This window comes from Convolutriloba macropyga, chromosome 14 (genome assembly GCF_964194025.1).
Source record: "Convolutriloba macropyga chromosome 14, txConMacr16.3, whole genome shotgun sequence".
NCBI lineage: Eukaryota > Metazoa > Xenacoelomorpha > Acoela > Convolutidae > Convolutriloba > Convolutriloba macropyga.
Window position 1 is genome coordinate 2,789,025 of NC_134481.1, and position 24,049 is coordinate 2,813,073.

The 24,049-nt window shown below is 38.9% G+C and overlaps 1 protein-coding gene across 1 annotated transcript in view; it reads left to right on the forward strand.

Moving 5' to 3' along the window:
* The window catches only part of LOC142353377 (uncharacterized), a 45,115-nt gene that overhangs the window by 6,247 nt on the left and 14,819 nt on the right, over nt 1–24,049 (forward strand). Inside the window, exon 2 of the mRNA XM_075405609.1 lies at nt 14,374–14,620. Coding sequence (XP_075261724.1) covers nt 14,374–14,620 — 247 coding nt within the window. The remainder of the gene's footprint in view (nt 1–14,373; nt 14,621–24,049) is intronic.

Sequence of the window (24,049 nt, forward strand, 5' to 3'; positions counted from 1 at the left end):
TTACAGCATTTGAGTTTGCATCTGCAATTTTGAATTAAAGAATTTGAGAGCTTAGGTGTCCTCTCTTATTGTGTCCACTGAAATTTTGCTTTCCGCATAATAATGCCTTTCATTCCGGATTTTGTACATTGGTAGATCGTTTTCAATTTGAACCCAAACAAAAAAAAATCTCTCACTTCATTTTGTCTCTGGTTTCCTTGTGCATATTTTGTCATTTTTTAATCTGTCTTTGGTCGGCGGAATTTCTCCAAAGAGCGTGTAAATTTTCAAAAGTAAGCGTGCATCTACTTCAAATTCCTTCAATTTTGAGAAATCAATCTTTTTGAGCCCAGAGCTCAAAATTTATGCTGAAACTTCATTCCAAAAATATATCTATGACTGTCACTCCGCCGTATGAAGGATAGATAACAATTGCCGAGTTTTGCGAGAAATTATTTATCTCAACAGTTATTCCAACTTCACGCAAAGAATGCGAGATAATATTATTGCTTTTTGAAAAGTATATGCGATATCGAAAAAAGTGCATCTCGCTTCACTGTATTTGAGAATTTGTCTATAAACCATCGAAAACTGAATTTGAAGTAATGCAATTCGTCAACGTAAATTATCAATTGCTGGAAAACTGACGTATAAAATATCAAATTTTATTATTAAGATTTCCTTTGAAAAATTTTGTCTTTTGGAACAAGTTTTAAACCGTAACGGCTAAGTGAAATTTCTAACCTAATGTCAAGTGAAAGCGTGGCTATATTCTTTTCTACTATACATCTATGGTGATTATGCCCTTGCCTCCCATGGAAAAGTTGATGAGGCAATCGGTAGAAATGACAGAAATCACGATATAAATGAGCAAATGGGTTCTGTAAATTTTTTGAGGCTGTTAATTTAACAAACTGGATGCCAGTGAAAAATGTGCAAATTTTTTTGCTCCATCACAAAATAAAGGTAATCATGTTTATTCAATTTGGAATTGACCGCTACTTCTCCGCTGCAGCCGAACAAGTTCGGTTTTGCATTCGTTTTACGCGTATTGTTCTCGATGCAGCAGTGGTAAAAATTGTCTTCACGAATTCAGTTTTTCTGAAGGAAGGGTAATTTTTGTTCATATTGCAGTCAGAGATATTGGAGGCGTTGACTAACTCTCAAGAAAACTCTGAAGAGGATGGCTGTCACTGTCGACAACTGATGCTTTCTGTCCCTATTATTGTCTACCGCTTTAAACAAATTTGGTCAATCAATATCTGCTGAAGCGGTCCAGGGAGCAGTTGCGCTGCTTCGAGCTAGATTTTTTGGGAGTTTTCTACGTCACTTTACCCAACCTGTGAGGAGTTTTTTTTCACACGCAGCGAGTGGAAATATTTTATTTACCGTACTCAATAAAAGTCTTGCCAATTGATAGACGAGTAGCGAAATTTAGTTAGCTCTCGATGCGATAACAAGAGTTATGACTTATCGGAGAAATGGCATGTTAACGCCCAATTAACATTACGAAATCTGCTTTTTCATTGGACTACGAGTTCGTAACTTTTGTCACCACTGTTACTATATAAACAGCGGCGGTAAAAGTTAGCGATAAACTTGTAGTTTAATCACGGCAACAGTGTAATAAAGTTATGCAACTCTTTTAATCGGTACGAGAATTGATAAAAAGTTTACTACTCGTTTTTTTTGTCAACTCGAAGTTATCCAACAACGGCTTCGCCTCGAACATCGATAAATTATCAATGGCTATTATTGTGTGGTAATGTTCAAGGGTGGCTCGATTGTCCTGGTCAATAACTTTCTCCTCAAATCTTTCCTTGCAGCAATGAAAACCTCCAGTTCACGGATTAGGTTTCCAAAGACTGACCAAATTTTTGTCATGTTTTGTTGTTGACTCAATTAAAATTTTAAGTCATCATAATAATGGAATGTTTTATCGACCGGAGAACTATAAGCGAAAGCTGCCTCAAATTTGCATGAAGTGATGTAACAATTTTTGAAAAGCCAATTACTAGCGCATGATCAACCAAGATTTCGTTATGTCTTGTAGTTGATGATATTATTATTATTGTAACGGCTGCTCTCCTTGTGTTTCACAAAGAAAGTTTTACACCGCCCAGTTCGTTCTGAGTGGTTGCAAAATCTGTCCGGATACTTCGTTTATGCAGTTCGCTTTTGTGACTGTATATCCGCTCTGCTGTACTTACCATTGCATTAACTATTCAGTTCGTACTTGTTGGCTAATCTTAGTTTTTTCAACTATCAATTTGAACTGGATTGCTACAGATCACACAATACGGGATCTCTTTATGTATACCAGTTCAATCCGATAGAAAAAACAAATCGATGACAAAGATATATGTCTAAGACCTGTTTGTGCAAAAATATTTAAATTTAAACCTAAGTTGGTTTTTGCTGTTTGTACTCACAAGTTGAGAATACCAGAAGTTGGGGTTGTAACAGTTGATTTTCAGCTCCAATAATTCGTTGATGCAAGACACAGTAACAGAATTTACTGCTCAAGAGTAATATTTTGAATACAAGACACAGTAACAATTTACTTCTCAGGAATATTTTTAGTTCAAGACACAGTAACACGTTATTTACTGCTCAAGACAATTTGTTTTTTGCAATATTTTGCTGAGCTATACTTCAAGCCGTTTTCTGCGGCTGCTACGTTGAGTTCTGTGTGCTGTTTTTGTTATTTCCCCCTTTTCTCTTTTTTCTCACGTGACAAACTGTAACTAGAACTAGAACTATAACAATAACTATTAAATGACTAGGACAACAGAAAGTGTTTTGTTTCTATTTTCCCTCCTATGCAATTTTGTTATTCCTTAAGCTCAGCTCCAACATAGCCGGCCCTGTTTTCCTTCGTGAAAACATCATCGTCACTTGGTAGTACTGGAGCGAGCTTCACTACGGGCCTCTTGTAGTATCCATCCTTTGTTCGGATTTTCGCTGATCGAATCACTCCGTCGAACCCTTCAAAGGTTTCGGTTATTCGACCCAGATTGTAATATCCACGTTTGTCACTGTCTTCCACTAACCACACAAGATCACCCTGCTGAAGACTTCTGTCCGTTGTGGTCTGCCATTTCTTACGACTATTCAACATTGGCAAGTACTCTTTACGGAATCTGTCCCAGATGAGGTCTGCGTAAGCTTGCGTTTGTCGGAAGAGCTTTCTATGATCAACAAATTGCTCTGAACCTGATAGATACGGTAAACAAAGGTTCTTGTTGCCAAGTAGGAAATGGTTTGGAGTAATAGCTTCTAAATCGGTAGCATCAGAACTGACCTGTGTCAGCGGTCTAGCATTCAGCGTCTGTTCAAGACACATCGTGGTTGACAGAACATCTTCCGTGACTGATCGATTGCCCAGCACGGCATACATTGCCTTCTTACAACTCCTAACCAGTCTTTCCCACACTCCTCCGAAGTGTGGTGCTGCAGGTGGGTTGAACTTCCATCTGATTCCTTGTTGAATCAGATGTTCAATTTGCCTCTTGTTCCATGCTGCTATATACTCTGCCAGTTCTTTTTCAGCTCCAACGAAGTTTGTCCCGTTATCGCTAATCATTTTGACCGGTTTGCCTCTTCGAGCAATGAATCGCATAGTTGCGTTCAGACAACAATCAGTGTCTAGTTTTGGTACAATCTCTATATGTACCGCTCGTACAGTAAGGCATGTGAATAGACAGCACCAACGCTTTTCTTTTCTTCGACCAATCTTTACTGTGAATGGTCCGAAATAGTCAACGCCCACATTCGAGAACACTCACATTGTTGATGCGACTAATCTTTCTTCAGGTAGATCTGCCATTACTGGTGCCTTTGTTTGGGCTCTTCCCTTTCGACATCTAATGCATTTGTTTTTGATCGATCTCAAAGCATTTCGTATGCCTAGGATCCAGAATTTCTGCTGAACTATGTTTCTGACATGTTCAGTACCTTCGTGATGACTATTTTTATGTTAATTTTGCAAGAATAATTCAATTACATGGTGCTTCCAATGTGACAGTATTGGATGCTTGGTTTCGAAGTTCAGATGACTTTTACATATTCTGCCTTGAGCACGAATAAGTCCTTGCTGGTCTATGAATGGTGAAAACTGGAGGATTTTGCTGTTTTTAGGAAATCTCTTTTCTGCCCTGAGAGATTTCATCTCTTCAGCAAACTGTTCTTGCTGCAGTAGTGTGAAGATGCTTGCTTGTGCATCCTCTCTTTCTTCAACACTAAGTGTTTTTGTTGCCGGTTTGTGTTTTTTGAATACACGCTGTATGTATGCCATTGTATTTACTAGTCGATTGTGATTGCTGAATCGTTCCCACTGAATCATCGGCTTCTTCTCTTCAACCTTTGCTGAGAAGACAATTTCGTCGTTTTGTTCATCTGAAGCAAATGTTAAATTCAACTGTTCAGGCCATTCGTTCTCTCGTTGCTTCAACCAGGCCGGCCCAGTGAGCCATTCACTTCTCTTGAGTTCGTCAACATTGATCGCTCGTGTGCCGATGTCAGCTGGATTGTCAATACCACTCACATGATTCCACTGTGAAACATTAGTTATATCCAAAATCTCAGCCACCCTGTTTGCAACAAACACTTGTTGCTTCCGGTGGGAGCTGTGAATCCATTGCAGAACAGTAGTGGAGTCGGTCCAAAAGTTAGAACTGTGAATCTTCGATTCGTGTTCCTTCACTATCTGCTCTTTAAGTCTCACCGCCATCACTGCTGCTTGTAGTTCCAAGCGTGGTATAGAAAGGTGTCGCATTGGTGCAACTCTGCACTTTCCGATTACAAATGCTAAGTCTGCTGAGTATTCTTTGGGCTTTGAACGTAGGTAAGCCACTGCGCACATTGTGTCCTCAGATGCGTCTGCAAACACATGAAGTTCCCATTTGTCCTTGGATGTGCTGAAGTATCTTCTATCAATGCTTGTTTCTGCCACTTCTGGAAGTTGCGCTTTCCACTTCAGAAACTCTTCTTCGTTAGGTTCTACTGAGTTGTCCCAATGTTGTCCATTTTTGGTCCAGATGCTCTTCAGGAGTCGTCTCATATGGACACTGAATGGTGCAAACAGTCCAAGAGGATCAAACACTGAAGAAACTAGAGATAAGATCTTCCTTTGGGTGATTGGGGTCTCAACTTCTTTGCTTGTTCCTCTACAAACCTGTAGACTATCATCGGTAATCGTCCACTGAAGCCCAAGCACTGATGACCCTTCCTGGCTGGGTTCTACTTCAACCTGCTTTGTTTTGCTGATTGATCTTAAGTCCTCTGGGATTGCGTTGGTTACCACGTCGCTGTTGGTTATCCACTTCTTCAGTTCAAATCCATGTTTTGAGAGAAGAGGTTGCAGTTGTTTGAAAACCTTGATTGCTTCTTCAGGTGTTTCGACTGACTTGATGAAATCGTCCATGTAGAAGTTGTTTTGGATGGTTTTTGCTGCAATTGGGAACTCGTCCTCGTTATCGATGGCTACTCGCATCAGAGCGTAGTTGGCACATGTTGGTGAACTCTTTGCTCCAAAAACATGACGTTGATACTCATAAATTTGCACAGTTTCGTTCATTGTTGGTCGCCACAAGAATCTCAAGCAGCTTTTATCCCGTTCAGGAACTTGCACTTGCAGAAACATTGATTCAATATCTGCGGTTAGGGCAATTGGTCCTTCTCGAAATCTGAATATTGTTCCGATCAATCTGTGTAGTAGATCGGGTCCGGCTAACAACTTATCATTTAGGCAGATATCCTTGTGTTTTGCTGCAGCGTTGCAAACACGGCGAACTTTACCCGGTTTGTTGGGGTTTAGTACTGGATGGTGTGGCAAATACCATTCCTTTCCGAAAGTGCCTTTGACTTCCGATTTACCAAGGATCTTCACAAATCCCTTTTCAACATCTGTATCAATTGACCGTTGATACAATTCTTTTAAATTTGGGTCTCGTTGGAATCTTCGTTCCAGTGAGTAGAGCTGACCAAGGGCCGAGCCGTAGTTGTTTGGAAGATTGGGTTCTGGTTCACTCCAGAGCATGCCCACTACGTACCGCTCGCCCGTAAACTTTGTTGTGCTCTCTAAAAACTTCTGAGCTTGCTGCTCTTTCTTTGATTGACTTACAACATTAATTTGGAAGCATAAGTTTCTATGTCCCACCATGATTGTATATTTTCGGCCACTTTCACATCTTCTGTGGAGGCGAAATGACAAACATTTTGACTTTTCTTGCCTGTCATGGGACCACTGACTACCCATCCTAATTCTGTTAAGACGGCGAAAGGCTAACTTCGTGTTCCAGTCTTATAGTCAAATGGACGTTGAATTTCGTAGGCATCTTGTCTAAGTATGATGCCTACTTCCATCAGGTTGAATCTTCTGTTAGTGAGAACATTCAGGTGTCTGAAGTTGTTCTTCAGTTCCCTGTAATCGTATATTGTGTTTCCCAACAAGATTGATGGGTGTGCAAACACTTCAACTGAATGCACCGTTGAATTTAGTCCCTTTATTGTGATAGGAACCTTCTCTGTCCTCAAATCTTGCGTCCCATGTATGCCAGCTATGTTCAAGGTAACGTCCGTGCCTTTGGCTTGTAGTTGATCCTTGACACTTTGATCGATGAATGATACTGTTGACCCACTATCGAGGAAAGCGTAGGTAAACAACCTGTTACTACCACTCTGAACCGATACAGGAACTATTTGAAGAAAACTAGTAACTTGGTTACTTTGGTAGATTGTTGCTGAGCTTACGTTAACTGCGTGACTACCCTCGTCCAGTTGGATTTCTGAGTGTAGCAGTCTGTTGTGCTTTTTGGTACATTCATTTATACCGCACGGGTGGACTTTACAATCTTTGATTGCATGCCCTTTCCCCAGACATCCATAACATAAACGTTCTTTTCTCACTGCTGCATAGCGATCGGTGACATTCATATTCTTAAATATTGGACAGTTCCATATTTTATGAGTGCCATCCGCTAGTGGGCAGTTGCTGTTTTGCATTTGCTTCGTTTCGTTCGCATTCGAACTCGCAGTAACGTTTGACGATTTTGAGAATCGTTTTTCCTTGTTAGCTTTTGGTCGATCATCTTCCTTCCGTTCGCTCTTGGTTGATGGCATTCCTTCATGGACAAAAGCCATTCAAGCTAACCATTTTTCAAGGAGAGTGAGATCGGGCCTATCTTCTTGACACTCGTCAACGAAAAAGAACCACTTTTCTTTCAAGTTTGGGGGTAGTTTTTCAATTGCCACTTGCAGTGTTGAACTTGATTGCAGGTCGCCCTCATAGTTGTATTGCTTCAGTACATTAACTAGGTTGCTGATTGTTATTGAGTAATTAATTATAGCCGTTGAGTCGTGCATTCGAATTGGTTGTTGTTTGCGCAACATGTTAAGCTGAGCGTCGACAATAAGGTAAGGTCGCCCAAACTTCCGTCCCAGGAGTTCCCACGCTTGAGCGTAGAATTCTCCCGAATAGCCCATTCCTGATATAGCTGACTTTGCTTTACCTGTCAACAAAGTTTTCAAGTGGCTCATTTTCTCTGAGTCGGGTATATCGCGATGGTGAACCGTCGCTTTGAACATATTCGACCACTCCGGCCACTCTAGGGGGTTTCCGTCGAAAGAACTCAACTTCAACTTAGGTAACTGACTACTACTGCTTGGTTTACTGCGCTTAAACTTGTCTTGTTCCCGGGCTGTGCTGGCAGGCTCTCCACTTGGTGACCGTGACTTAAGTACACCTTCGCGATTGAAGCTTACCCTGGGATAATTGTTATCGATCCTGGTTTTCGCACGCTCGAAACTATAATCATGAAAGTTGGAGAATTTATCCGAGTTATCGAGCCAACCGGAAACATCTTTATTCTTCGGGGTTTTCCAGTTGAATGGTGATCTTCTTCGGATACTAGGGGCTGTGCTATCATCAGAATCTGATGCTCTTGCGTCAAGAGCTTCTTTCTCGTATTCCAGTTTAAGTGCACCTTCTTCAAAAAGTTGCATCTCCATTTCAAGCTCTTTCCTTTTCAATTCGAATTCAGTTTTCTTTAACCTCATTTTTGATGTAAAGTCTTTCTCTAGAGCCGCAAGCTTTTCTGCCTTTTTAGCTCGTTTATCAGAGGAGGCCTTTGAATTGTTGTCTTTGTTTGGGTTTCCATTTTCAACAGTTCTTTGAGAAACTCCTACAACAGTCTGTGAATTCTTAGCGGCAGTTGGTTCTGCGTCGCTTGTCAATTGATCAGTTTGCATCGGCTGATCCGTCATGTTTGTTTCACCGTGAATGTATGGTAACCAGTCTGCGTTTAATGTTTGTAAGAAATTTATTCGCTGTTCTTCGTAATGTTCAAACAATTCGGGATCACAAAGAATATTTGCTCGCTTTCGGTAAAGAATGTAAAGAGAGTCGTCAAGTTTCAGCACCTGTTTATAGATAGTCTTGAGTTTGCTTGATCTATCGTTGTTACTGATTAGCTCCTGGCCCTCCTGAATTTTTGCTTCGATTTGTTTTTAGGAGTTGCTAATCTGTCTTTGCAAAATGTCTTGACTCTGTGACGGAGTCACTGCGTTTGTACTTTGGGACTGCAGCTTGAATCTCTACAGTACCTTGTGTTTATTTGCTTTAATTAAGCCTTGCTATTTATTTTCTAATGCACTTTGCCTAATTGGCATTTGCGTCTTTTAATTGCCTGTTGAGTTTTGTTCTCGTTCGTCGATGACTTCTTCACTTCGACTGTTGGTTTGGACAGCAGTTTATTCCACTGTCCGGGTCGGCGGACCAAATGTAACGGCTGCTCTCCTTGTGTTTCACAAAGAAAGTTTTACAGCGCCCAGTTCGTTCTGAGTGGGTACAAAATCTGTCCGGATAATTCGTTTATGCAGTTCGCTTTTGTAACTGTATATCCGCTCTGCTGTACTTACCGTTGCATTAACTATTCAGTTCGTACTTGTTGGCTAATCGTAGTTTTTTCAACTATCAATTTGAACTGGATTGCTACAGATGACACAATACGGGATCTCTTTATGTATACCAGTTCAATCCGATAGAAAAAACAAATCGAAGACAAAGATATATGTCTAAGACCTGTTTGTGCAAAAATATTTAAATTTAAACCTAAGTTGGTTTTTGCTGTTTGTACTCACAAGTTGAGAATACCAGATGTTGGGGTTGTAATAGTTGATTTTCAGCTCCAATAATTCGTTGATGCAAGACACAGTAACAGAATTTACTGCTCAAGAGTAATATTTTGAATACAAGACACAGTAACAATTTACTGCTCAGGAATATTTCTAGTTCAAGACACAGTAACACGTTATTTACTGCTCAAGACAATTTGTTTTTTGCAATATTTTGCTGAGTTATACTTCAAGCCGTTTTCTGCGGCTGCTACGTTGAGTTCTGTGTGCTGCTTTTGTTATTTCCCCCTTCTCTCTTTTTTCTCACGTGACAAACTGTAACTAGAACTATAACAATAACTATTAAATGACTAGGACAACAGAAAGTGTTTTGTTTCTATTTTTCTCCTACGCAATTTTGTTATTCCTTAAGCTCAGCTCCAACAATTATTGATAATGTTTAATAGCAGCCTCAGCTTCTCAGCCGGCTATTATAGCGCTCCTATTTTTACTTCGTCGAACAAAAATTTTTTTGCTTGACTTTAGTTCACAGCTTGTTCAACATTTTGCGTAAAATCTTTTTGACTAGGCTAGTTTCAATCTTCTCGCCTTCTGCTAAAAGTGTTTTTAGACAGCAGTTGCTCAGCAAAGCAGTTCAAAATGAACAGAGTCAGTATCAAAAAACGAAATCAGAAATAGAAACGGGATAAACCCATAAAGACCAATTTTAGATGTCCGTTACTCGAACTTTGTTCTTAGTTACCATCTTTAACGCTTATTGGTATTGATACTAGCCCCTGTGCCGTCTCACTAGGAAACAGGAGTATGTTCAGCTCCAAAATGACATCAAAATAATTGGCAATTTTTTTAACAAAAATCTTTTTTTTTCATTAGTTTTTTCTCTTCTTTCAATCCCAATCTTGGTTATGGGAAGCAACCGCGGCTATTTTCCTGCAATCTGCGGGGTATGTTTATTATTGAAAATGTCATAATGGAAGACATAAAATGTTTTGAGGTAACATATTAAATTAAATGAGAAGAGACCTGTGGAAAATTTGTTCATTATCCAATTTTGCCGGTCTTGAGGTTTTCCTGAAAATCGTTCATGGCAGCACTCTAAGCAAGAGTTGATTCCAATTTGGGTAATGTAACTGTTGTTCCAATATCAATCATTGGACTTGAATTCATGCAAATGATTAACCAAGATTTCTTTCTATTTTGCCAATCGCGATTTGTTCTAATTAACTAATTTAATTTTTTCCTCTTAAACGTTTTGCTAAAGACTCTGCTCAAACTCGAGCAATTAAGGTTTGGTACCTGGCGGCGGTTGGGTGCTTCGCCTCTCGGCAGGTGGTCAAACTTTGTAGGTGTTTGCCGCTCACAGTAGCTCGCGCGGCTGATTTGTCGCTGGCTGGTCCAAATTTACATCTGCTAATATGCTTTTTTGACAAACGGTGAAGATAATGAGAAAATGAAATTCGTTTTGTCATGTCATCAGCATTCACTTGGCTGTGCAGTTCCTGCTCGGATACAACTTTAAGGGAGTCGCACTATTGTGTCCTGTTTAACGCGATGACTGTCTTACCAGGGACAAGCCCCCAACGCCAGTCCCAATTTTGCTCTATATTGACAAAGTGAGTCAATAATTAAAAGTTCAAACGAAACTTAAAATTTTGAAAATCTAACCATAAAATAACTTTAAGCCCGATTTTTTAAAATTCTGGCGTCAAAATCACCTTAGAATTTTCCGGTTTTTTCGGACTTCCGGTTTTTGCGCAAATTTCAAAATTTTTTAATGTTTCATTTTTTTCGTGGTTTTGATTAGACTCGGGCAGTATTAACTACTTGGATGAACGACTGGACTTTACAGAACATCAATTGTTGAATCAGGTTAGCGGTAAATTATTTAGGGGGCCTTGTGCCCCCAACCGTCAAAAAAATTGGTCGATACCATTTTTTGGCGTGCTCCTACTTTGAAGCTTAAATTCGGGGCCCCCTAATTTTTTGAGATACATTTTTATGGGCAACTTCACTTTAGTCAAAAGTCAACTGTTTTGGAGAAAAATTCAGCAATCACAAGATCTGAAAAAGCATGGCTTTTCGAATCAATTTGAAGCGCGTAAAAGTTTTTGCAGCCTAGGTCGTTAGTTAAGAGAATCCTATCAGATAAGACACGTAACTGGCCATGTAATTGTGCTTGTTTAAGTAAACGCGACCACCGAGTGACTGGTACAAGAACCAAATAAACATGTGATTTTGTAGCTTCTGAGACGAATTCAGCCATAATTTTTCCTTATTTTTGCTTATATAGGTGCACTGTCATCATCCAGCGGTTTTTTAATAGGCGACGCTCTTTTGCGGCTCTGCTTGCACACTTTTGATTATCAACCCTGAGAAAAAGTAATTCGATTTACTTTGTGCTCAATTTTTGCAAACATTTTCTAGCGAGGAAGCAATTTGTTATTATCCTTCATTGGCCGTAAAATGATCAAGTATGGTACCAAAAATCCTTTATAGGGCTAAACTTTATTTACAAAAACCACGAAAAAGAGTGTCATAAAACAAGGGAAGTATATCTTGAGAGTTGAAGTTCGTTAATCTGTGTTTTATAGAAGTTTTTGTATGAGGCTTTAGTTGTATGTTCACGTAAACTATTAATTGATTCTAGCGCGTGTTTATTTGCTCTTTTCAATCAGGAAAGCAACGCTTTTCTATAGAAGTGATTTTGTCCATTGGTCAGCCATACTGAAACACCTCTGTCACAAAGCTTCTTCAGCGTGATAATCGATCATGAGCACCACGTAAAATCGATCCACTTTGTGAATACACTCAAATTTATTTCTGTCTTCTCGAAGCTTATCAACCCCCCCCCCTAATAGTAGCATCCTTATTAGGCCCCAGCTGGCTGCAACCGATGCCAATAAACAGCTCGCTGGTCGTTAGCAATTCGCCCAACGTTAATCGGTTATGTTTATTCCCTTGAGCTGTTCTTTCGCATTTGTTACTGTGATATGGTCGCTGTTCTGAGTAATTTTGATCCAAGTCAATGCGTTACGATGACGTCAATGTGCATGAATCCTGCACAAATTGATCAAATTTAACAATCAGCTGGCTACCGAATCTAACCGACAACTCCCGGTCGTTTAAGAGCACTTCGCCCGACGTTTGTTGGTTTTTTTCGCATTCGTTTCTGATATTGTTTTTCTTTATGTAAGTTGGATCTGCGTTCTTTTTTTTACGAAAATGTCAACTTAAATGAATCCTGTGGAAAATCCAGTGCTAAGAGGCATTTTTTTCGATTTTGATCACATTTAACTGTTGACTTACTTGAGCTCTATTTTATTGAAGCTGTCGTTAAAAATAATCAGGTTCTTGATTCAAAACTCGTTTAAAAAAATCATCTTAATCTGGCGTGTTTGCGCGCTGGTTGCATGTTTGGGAGTTTTATTTGTCCCTACACCAACAATCGAACCACTCTGAAAGCAGAGCACGAAGAGCCAAACTTTTGAGCTCTCTCCAATCCTATGGAGACAGGCTCGTTGATATCCTTTCACCGACGCTGTGGCTTATTTCAACTGCGGTAGAAATCCACACTTTGAGGTAGAAAGTTAGGCAGATGAGAAAATGAGAAAGTACGGAGATACATGTCAATGTTATACTTTTCTTTCCTTCAATATATGTTTGGAAGGCATGACAGTCAAGAAAAGCAAAAACTCTGCTGAACTAAGCCATTTCGTTATCCAAAAATTGACAGAAGTCATTAGGCGCGATAGTTAGCCAGTTTAAATCGGGGTATGTATTGGATTCTTTCAACGCATCTGATCTCTTTTAGGGGCAGTGGAAGCAATTGGAGGTATATCGATTTCCAAGATTGCTTTTTTTTCATAGGTAACAAAAAACTAATCCATTTGTAGCCACCGATTGTTTTGTGCGGCAACGTTTTTCTAAAGAAAAGTGATTTTTGTTGCCCATCGGCCAGTAATACTGAAGTTCTTCTGCCACGAAGCTACTTCAGCAAGATAATCGATCATGAGCACCACTTAAAATCCATCCCCTTTGTGAATACATTCGAATTTATTCCTGTCTTCTCGAAGACTTTCCGTAATGCTTCCCACCTACTGCTAGCATCCCTATGCCCCAGTTGGCTACTACCAATGCCAACCATCCGCTCGTTTGAAAATAACTTATCTGAATTTTGCCAAGATTGTTCCGAATTCATCTTGCATATCTGTTTACATAACTTAAATCTATACAAATTATCTTTTTTGCATAGACATTCGTTAAGGAGATTAATTTAACTTGTTTGTGCTCTGATTGCATGTTTGTGAGTCTTGTGTGGCCCTACACCAAAAAATATTACCGCTCTGAAAACAGAGCACAAAGAGCCGAATTTTTTATCTCTCTCCATTCCGGTGGAGACAGGCTAGTTCGAAATCCTTTCACCGACGCTGAGGCCTAATTCCCCTGCGGCAGAAATCCATAATTTGATGTAGAAAGATGTGCAGATGAGAAAAGGCGAAAGTACGGAGACATGTCAACGAAGTACTTTTCTTTCCCGTAAGCTTTGTTTTGAAGGCAAGAACATCAAGAAAGCAAAAACTTTCTGCTTAACTAAACCATTCCGTTATCCATCGAACAGCAGAAGCTATTTGGCGCAAAACTAAATCAGGTTAAAACGTGGCATGTGTTGGCTTCTTACGCAGCATCTGATTTCTGTATTAGGGGAAACAGATGGAAATGGAGGTCAATCAATGATGACTCTGGTCTGATGTGATTGGGCTAGAATTCAATCGTGTAACTAGGTTAATTTTTTAAATAAATTAGAATTTTAAACAATCAGAAGTAAGTGGAAAATCAGTTGTGTATGTTAACTCTATTAGGATCGATTTCAAGTATGTCAACTTTGAATTTTTTTTGTATTCAAGCATCTCGATGCCCTGTAAAATAAGAGTTATCACAGTTCTGATTATTTCAGTTCAGTTCCAGCGATGTTGAAATTATCAATTGCTAGTAAAAAATAAAGTTTTTTTGTTGAAGAATAAATGCTACTCTTTGTCAATTATTTTTTTTAGCACACTGCTTACTTTTTTAAAATAGTCCAACTATCTAAGGGTCTTTCGATCTCTTTGAAATGATTTATAATTAACAAAAAATTTGACATCATTTTTACTCTGCCTTTTCTGCTGTAATAAATAATTTTTTAAAAATGTTAAGTTAAAATAAAAGGGAGAATTGATAAACTAATGGGCGTTACTGACACAAATTTACCCTTGTCAAAAGGTCACCAAAGGTCCAAAGCCTCGACCATCAGCTGAAGAAATTTGTAAGAATCGTCCAATTTGTATCACATTTGTGCCTCGGCCGAAGCCTGTAGTGAAAAAGAGTGTAGCCACATCAGTACAGAGACCTCAGAAGGTAATGCAAAAGACACTGGGAACTAAGAGAACTCGTGAGAATATGGAAAAGGGAAGAGAGAGGGAAGTGCTCGCAGATGTCGGGAATGAAGCTGACTCAGAAAGCACCTCTGGTAAATTCTCATTTTCATTTTGGAATGTCTTTTTTTAAAAAAAAAACTCTTAGTAAAGGTGACCTGAGTTCTTGCTATTCTATCCTCCCGGGTCACCCATCATACGAGTTCCATACAAAGTCATACTAGATCAAAATACTCGGACTTCTCAATATTTTGATATGAATTATTATGTAATCCAGTGCCGTTCCGATCCCACTGGTTGTTTAATATCTGTTGGAAAACGGAATTCAAGTAGTGTTTCATTTTCACTTCATTTTTTATTAATAGAAAAAATAACTTTTTTCTCGTAGTTCACTGAAATGGCTGCTGGTATCTTTTCAGTATTATTTGATTTGATTAGATGAGTTACAGTATTTTTAGTTGAAGTTAATAATTCCTAACTTAATAATAGTTTTCTGTAATATCTTTCTGTTAAAAGAAAGTGCGAAGCATTATTATGGATAATAATATCACTAAATAAAACTGCACAAAAGATATAACAGAAAGTAACTTCTATTCTGTAAAAGATGAGTATACTAATTATGATTAAATGTTGATTCTAACATGGTTCATTTCTAAAGTAAAAATGGTACGACTCTGAGATATTGTGTCTAAGACTTAAGCGTATAATTTAGACATAAAATACCAACACCAAAAACATTTGAAACTATTAAGTTGAAATTATAGAAAAATGGTTTAATTTTGTATTGTATTCTTTTGCCCTGGTATTTTTATTTTTAGTTTTCAAAACAAATCGATAAGCTTTTAGCAGTTGTCAAGCTTTTACTTGTTTCTAGACGAATTATAATTTAAATATGCGACAAGTTAAAATAGGCTTGTTTAGAAAAAAACCATTATTATAAACCAAGAAAGGTTCTATTTTGTCGAAGAATAAATTGTTTGACGACCGAAGTTTGGTGATATCCACAGAGTTGATTGAAATTGTAAACGGATGTGCAACTATGCATTTATAAACATTTATTACATGCATATCAGGGTTTGTATATGTAATAGCCTTTTAAAAAATTAGTTGATTTGGTCACCACATTGATTTTTTGGTTTTGAGCCGAGACGTTTAATTGCTCTCGTAGAGAAGCAACTATTGTAAACGTCTTTTTATGCAAAATTTTCGCTTGACCGTTTTGTCTTTTCGAGTTACTTCTACACCCTTGAATTTTTACTTTTCGCGTAATCTAAAATTCTCTCTCAATCACTATTACAAGCAGCTGAACTCAATTGGTGGTAATTTAATACTAAAAGTCAAATGAAAAGTCCGCCGAAACCGGTGCTATTTTTCACTTTAAATCTTAATAGTGGTATATGTTAACCTCTAATGTGGTTATTTGAAGCCCACTATTCAACTTCTTAGTTCCATTTACGCCCCCCCCCCCTCCTCCCCTTCTCCCCCGACTGAAGCAGGCTGCAATTGATTAGAGCTCCCACTAGTCGTTCGAGAGCAATTCTTCCGACGTTTAGTGGGTTCTGTTTTTAATTTCTCTCAAACGAAGTGTTTAGCAATTATATTAGTCCTGTTGGTCTTTTTATGCGATTTTGCGCTTGACCGATTTTTCGTCTGATGCATTTGATTTTTGTGTCCTCAAAAACGGAGAACAGGTAGCGCCCAGCTGGAATGAAGTGCTCTTAGAGCCTTTCAGCTCACTGGTATCCAAGTATGCTATTCATAGAAACTGTTTTGGAGACTTATACTTATGGAGTGAAGGGCAGTTCTTAGAGGTTGAAGACTTCTTAGAAGATGAAATTATGTGGAATATGTAAATAAGTGTTTATACATAATAAGTGTAATTATTTGGTTACAATCCGAAAAGTTTGCCTCATAGAATGCTAATGGTACCTTGATGGATTTCAGTATCTAATGGAATATGATTATCTGCGTGTCATAGATTTTTTGTTGAGAAAAAATAAGGTGGTCGATCAGCTGTTCAATGCTTTGCATTTAATATTTATTTTTATGTCAGGCTTCATTTTGACTTTTTGACGCTCATATCTTTTTTCACAGTAGATAACTCGGCTGATTAAGAGTTCACTCGAATATATATCTAATTTAACTATTTATTTTAGTTATTTGATAGTTTTTATTGATTAGTTTTTTTTTGTTCAGTTATTTACTGATCAAATAATTGATTATTTATTTATTGATAAATACAAGTTATTTGCTGATTAATTCTAGTAGTTATTGTTATGTTCTTTCTAAGAGGTGTAAAGGTAAGCGCCTTCATTTATGTTGAGCTGGAGTTAACTTCTCAATTATTTATTTTTTCATGTGATTTTTTACCTACCTTGTCTGGTACAGAGGTGAGGGTACTTCCGGAAAATCTTCAAATAATTTTGTTCTCAACGGTAATGTCTGATATGTGGTGCACTGTGTTACCTTCCAGTTTGCTAGTGGGGAGTGTTATTCCAACCCTTTGCAGTATGTCATTTCTCATAATATTGTTGCTGTTGTTGTCTACCATTGGTACCATGCTGTTCAATGCATGACATAAGCTGGATGGTAAATCCGTGTAGTACCGTATTTCGTTATTTTTAATATTGAAGATCGTCTATCTGGTATTTTGGTGAATTGTGGTGTAACAGCACGGGAAGTTGGTAGGAAAATTCTTCCGCGGAGCATTTCGATATATTAGATTCAGTGGGGAGATCCAGTGTCGACCAGCCGTTTGTTTTGAAATGCAGTTTGTGCTCCGAATTCACCCATGAAGTCTATATTTATCTTGAATTTATTTTGTTTTGAGAATTTTGATGGCTTAATATCTTTTCTTACTTAACTTTCTGAGAATTTTTTTATTTTTATTGCTGCTTCGGTGTTAACTGTTATCGTGCTTCGTCTTGTTGATTTTTGTCTTCCTTGACTCTCCTAACTTGATTGACAGGCTGTTTTTTGGTTCACAGGCCGTTGATTGTGGGAAGAGCTGAATGTGTCTTTCTGTCATTTGTGCTTTGCACAGCCACGTAAATTGTCTCGTTTTTTTGAAAAGCTCCATAGTGAATTTTTGGATGGGAAATTTTAAGTGTGATTGGCGATAAATGGATGGCCAACTTTCCGAGGATTTATTTTGCTCGATGGCCTTGGCAGGATTGGTTGATTATTTCGCCTGTTATTTCATATATAGAACACTTATGTGCGGTTGGAGTGAGAATGTTTTCATGATTTCTTGTTTGTTTGCTTGACCTCTCTCCCTGTTGATTGCGAACTTGATTGTGTTCTTAATTCAGATGGGAGTTCCATTTGGATGGTTGTGTTATGAATGTTGGAGATGGGTAGACCTCATACTAGATCTTCGTCAGATTTATCGAATCTACAAGTAATCCAACTTCTGAGACTAGACCACTCTTAAAACTCAATTGACTGTTGCAATGCTCTGAACATTTGAAATCTCAAATTTCGTATTTTTTGTCTAGTGAGAAATGCTTAGTTCATGGTTAAGTTCGTAACTTGTGCAGTGTGACCATGGGTCCGTTGATTTCAACCGATCCTTTTTCAAAGTCAACTCGCCTTTTTTCACTGCGTTGCCCTCGATTGCAGACCTCATCGTCTTTCGCGAGTATTATAAAATATATCTGCAATCAGCGGCTTCAGTTTCGAGCTTATCAACCGTAATTGTGTTCAGGGCCATTATAGCCATTCTAAGTGTAGTGAACCTTGTTCTCCATTTTATGAAAGGTTTTACTCAAGATTCCCAAGATAAATTTACTCCTAATGGAGATTTCGTGGACTGTGCCATATGATCCTGAACTGTAACGCGATTCGAAGGGAGTGTGCTGAGGATTCTCGTCAGTTGCGAGTTTTGATGTTAATTTTTGGATCTTCCTTCACATAATTTTTTCCTGTCGCATTTAGGCTTGACGCGGTTGCATGTCTTTGCCGTTCTTCGAGAGTATGGGACGTTAGTTGCTATTATTTGTTTTGCTAATATTCCACGCCATCCGCCCGCCCGGCCTTAAACGGTAAAGCTATTGTCTGCGCGCTGGTTATTTTTGGCTGTCTAAGATGCAACGGAGATGCAAGATACTCGGAGAATCCGCTGTACATAGACGATAATAGTTACCAAAAATTTCTGAAGGTGTTTTTTAAGACACTTGTTTGGTTTAAGTGGTAACCAGTTTGCATTAAGACGTATGTTATTCTCCAATTGATTTGCTTTGAAGAATTGAAATACCAAACACATTGAGTTTTATAGTTTTATTTAGTTACCCAGTACTGTTAGCTGCCGGTCAATTGCCCAGATAAATAAACAATTTGATTGAATGCTGTGCCAAAAGACCACCCGAAATCCCGGCTCTTTGAAAGCATTAAGTTGTGATAAGTTTTTGTTTCTGTAACATGCCAGGAATGCAAATACGTATGGTTTTAAGCTTTTTCCTAATACTGTTGCCGTATGAATGTGCCGATAGTTAGTCGAACCGAGTTAGACTTCGGTCAACTCCAGCCCAGTTCACTGCAGCATAAACAGGTCCTGTCTGTTGTTCGAAATTATTTTTTCTAACGTAGTTGCTTTCAACTATTGCCGATATTTCGCTCTGCCCTCTGGGGTTCTGATCATTTTTGATGGATGGTAAATCCGTATGTAGTATGGTATGTGGTTGTTTTTAGTATTGAAGAACGTCTATCTGGTTTTTTGGTGAATTGTCGTGTAACAGTACGGGAAGTTGGTTGGCAATTTTTCCCGCGGAGCATTTCGATCTATTAGATCGGAGAGATCCAGTGTCTGCCGGCCGTCTGTTTTGAGATAGTTTGTGCTCCGAATTCACCCATGAAGTCTTTATTTATCTTGAATTCTTTTTGTTTTGGGAATTTTGATTGCTGTATAACTTTACCAGCTTAATTTTCTTAAAGACTTTATAATGCTGCTTTGGTATTAACTGTTATCGTGGTTCGTATTGTTGATTTTTGTCTTCCTTGACTCTCCTGAATTGATTGACAGGCTGTTTTGTAGGTTTACAGGCTGTTGATTGTGGGCAAGAGCTTAATGTGTACGTCTTTCTGTCATGTGTGCTTTGAACAGCCACGTAATTTGTCTCGTGTTTTTGCAGGGCTCCATAGTGAATTTTTGGATGTAAATTTTAATGTGATTGGCGATCAATGGATGGCCGACTTTCCAAGTCTTTGCTCGATGGTGTTGGCCGGGTTGGTTGATTATTTCGCCTGTTGTTTTATATGTAGGACACTTATGCGCAGTTGGAGTGAGAATTGGTTTTCATGATTTCTTGTTTGTTTGTTTTGACCTCTCTCCCTGTTGATTGCAAGCTTGTTTTCGTGCGTAATTCAGACAGGAGTTCCATCTGGAGGTTGGTGTTGTGAATGTTGGAGATGGGTAGACCCCGTACTATAATTTCATCAGGTTTCTCGAATTGACAATGTAATCCAGTGCCTGAGACTACTCTAAAACTCAATTGACGGTTGCATAGCACTGGAAAATTGAAATCTCAAATTTCGTGTTTTTTTTGTCTAGTGAAAGATGCTTAGCCTGACGCGGTTTCATGTCTTTGCCGTTCTTGGAGAGTATTTGACGTTAGTTGCTCTTATTTGTTGATCTGATTTTTCCCTCCATCCGCCTGTACGACCTTAAACGGTAAAGCTATTGTCGGTGCGCTGGTAATTTTTTTTGGCTATCTTAGACGCAACGGAGATGCAAGATACTCGGAGAGTCCGGAGTACATAGATAATAATAGCTACGAAAAATTTCTGAAGGTGTTTTTTAGTACACTTGTTGGTATAGTTGGTGACAAGTTTGCAATAAGACGTATGTTATTCTCCAATTGATTTGCTTTGAAGAATTTAAATACCAAACATATTGAATTTTTTTTAGCTACCCAGTACTCTTAGCTGCACGGTCAATTGCCCCGATAAATAAACAATTTGATTGAATGGTGAGCCAAAAGACCACCCGAAATCCCAGCTCTTTAAAAACGTTAAGTTGCGATAAGTTTTTGTTTCTGTAAGATGTCAGGAACGCAAATACGTATAGTGTTAAACTTTTTCCTAATACTGTTGCCGTATGAATGTGCCGATAGTTAGTCGAACCTAGTTAGACTCCGGTTAACTCCAGTCCAGTTCACTGCAACATAAACAGGTGCTGTCTGTTGTTCGAAAAAAAGTTTTTTAACGTTAGTGCTTTTAATTATTGTTGCTATTTCGCTCTGCCCTCTGGGGTTGATCAATTTTGAACGGTGAAACCATTTTCTGCACATGACCTTTTACTTTTGGCTATATGACATGCCGCCGACATGAAATAAAATTGTTATCAAAATTTAGGGAACGTTTTTTTGATACAGTCGTTGGCATAACTGATGACAAGTTTATGAGAAGGCAAGACGTGTGTTAACCAATCCGTGATTGGTCTTCCGTGATGTATTGCTTTAAAAATTTAATTGACTTCGGTTACTGTGACTAGATGGTTTTTATCGGATAAACATTGCGCCGCACCTTGGGTCAGAAAGCTGATTAAGCATTTCTCGGTTTTCCCTTTTTAAACAAGTAAGAGTTTTCCTAAAGAATTTTTACGTAACTCATTATCCTCTTTCACATCAGCTTAACAATTGTGAAATCGAAAAGCGGTGGCGTACATCGACCAGCCACGCTACTCGTTAGGAGATTACACCAACCCTTACTTCTTCACCTCGCATTTTTTGGTTAACTGGTTTTATATATAAAAAGGACCGTGTACACCATCCGGCAACGATGGATGTAGGTCTGAACATAAGGGATGATGAGTAGCACTTAGCCGGATGCTGCACTCCAAGCTGTTCCCCTCCAGACAGTGTAAAGACGGCCCAGTCACAAAAATAACTAACAAGTGGAGAGGAAAGCACCAATATATATAAATAGCACACAAAAGGAACTGGTAAGGCAGGATTAAAATAAAAATAAGATATCAAGGAATGACCAAAGGAATAAAGTTAAGCAGCCATGCACTCAGTGGAGCCTTCCCTCCTCCACGATGGCGCTAATTGAAGTCTCACTGAGAACACGAGGCTTGAGGGAGCGACATCCCCTCAAGCAGAGAACACAGCTCCCCAGAAGTGCGAAGCTGATTTTCGTTCGGATGTAGCTTATAGTGTCGGCGTACGGCTCAGCTTTTTTCGCTGATCTTAGTTGCGAGTTGTTTCATAATGCGCGATGCTGATGGCCCAGCACTGCCCGAGCAAGCAAAAACCAGTGCGTTGAAAATGCTGTGTACGGTTTCGCGGATTTGCTCTTCGTACTTATTTCGCTTGATGCTCTCGTGATATTTGTATGTATCTTTTATGGTCTTAGGGCAGCTCTTCGCGTGAGGGTTGAAAATCTTCACATCGAAGAAAGTGAGATTAAAGCGAGAGCCCCACAGACCGTTTGCCTTGATCTCCAGTCGAGCGTCATCATCAGTAGTGGTGGAATTACTCGAGAAAATTTCTCCATCGAGCGACTGAAGTTTTGGCTCTATCTGGACATCGTGGCAAACGTCATCCATCAGGTTTGCAAACACGTCTTTGATTTCGTTGTCTCGTAGGTGCGTATACCCGCTTTTGGCGCAATGAAGGGCATGGGTGATGCTAAATTCTTTCCCGCCTGGGCAAATAGCTGGCGTATTCTTCGCTTCCCAGGTGTAGCGAAGTGCTATTCCATCACGGAACTCAGTCTTCGTGAGGTCGAAACCATGTTTTGATAACGGAAGCGCGTTAAGCCAGCTAGATGCTCCTTTCTCAGAGGCCAGCTGGATGGTATGCTTCATTTCTGGCAGATTGTTTTCGACTCTGGATTTTTTCGAGATGAGTTCGCGTTGGATGTCTGCTTTCTGTCTGAGACTGATCTTGTTTTGTTCTAATTCACATTGTTGAATTTCGAATGAATCATTATTAAATGACGCCAACGGAGTTGAGAGTTCAATTGATTTCTCAAGATTTTTATGAAGATCTTGTGGGAGGGCGATGTTAAGCCAACCCATTCTGAGAGGGAAAGAAAAAAGTTCTTTCCTCTTGGATTATTTCTTTGCCGACGATGTTCGGTATGACTCGGCCAAGCCGCTCCTCTACCTTGTCCAGAACTCTGTCCTTGGAGGATGTAGTACGCGAGAGGAAGCTCAACTTCTGTTGAACCCCCTTCGTCAAACATGCATAGGCATCATGGGGGGGAGGTGAGAGCAAATTGACCAAGTCTGTCCAAACTCTTTGTGTGCAAATTGACCAAGTCTGTCCAAACCCTTCGTTTCATGCCTTGACATCATCCCTGACAGGCTAAAATAAATTCCTAGATAAACAAATCCTTTCAGGCAACTTTTCAGCTAAATTAGAAGTCATTTAACATTTTAATTCAATTTTTATCAATATGATTTATCACCAAGAAACGATTTTTTGACGGCAAATTACACGCTCCGGAGTCATAAAGCCTACACTCCAGTGTGCCCTACCTTTATTGCCAACCCGTAACTCATTAGACAACTTTCAGAAGACTTCAAAAATATGCTAGCTCTTTTATTCGTTGCCATCAGGTGTTACTCAAGTTATTTGAATGCCATTAACTGAAAAAGACAACTAGGAGTCTACAGGTCTGACGGGAGGGCAGCAATATGGATACTTGCAAACAGCTTTCAAAACAACATGATCAAGTTCAAATCTGAAAAGATAACTGTAGGCTCTTGACTTTGTTTTCAATTGGAATGTTTTGAAGCTGAAATTTATTTGCGTTGCGGTAATTTGTGTTCATGGTTTCAATACGATTCCTGACTTCAATACGTTATAAAGGTAGATCTGATTCTCTAAACTCGGACTGTTTAAGCTAGATATTTCGGTGTCATCGGTGAAAAGATAACCATTAACTAGACTGCCCAAATCTGGCCAGTCTTTATTGTAAGCAAAAAATAAGTGGTCCAACGATACATAACTAGGGTATGCCACAGTAGCCATTTCGACGGCAAACCTGCTTTCGTTAATTTTTGCAATGTTTCATATGAAATTATTATGAATAACCTTTAGGTGCAATTTTCTCAGAGCAATGGTGGCCTGATGTGTCGATGCGCCCTCTTGGTTTAAGAAAAAAATTTATAATTACTATTTTTTTCGGTTAAGTCTCCATCAATTGGTGAATGCTTGTTCCGAAATCCAAATTGCTTTAATTATTGCAGAAGCAAACTCTTCATGTAGTGCATATATAACTACTTATATGTTCTTGTGGACCCTGTTTTCATTTTTTTCGCTCCAAACCATTAATAGAGAGATTGGTATATAAGTGTTTAATTCAACCTTGAGCTTTTAAGAGAAGTAACAAAAGTGTTTTCAATCTTTCGGGAAAGCAAACCTCATTGAAAAATTGATTTATTAGTGATGTAGGAAAGCGAGTGATCACAGATCTTACTGCTTTTGCCACGTTATTTATATGATATTCAGCCGACATTTTTTCTCAGAAAGGAAATTGATGATTCCTCCTGTTTCACTTTCCTAAGTTAGATCAAC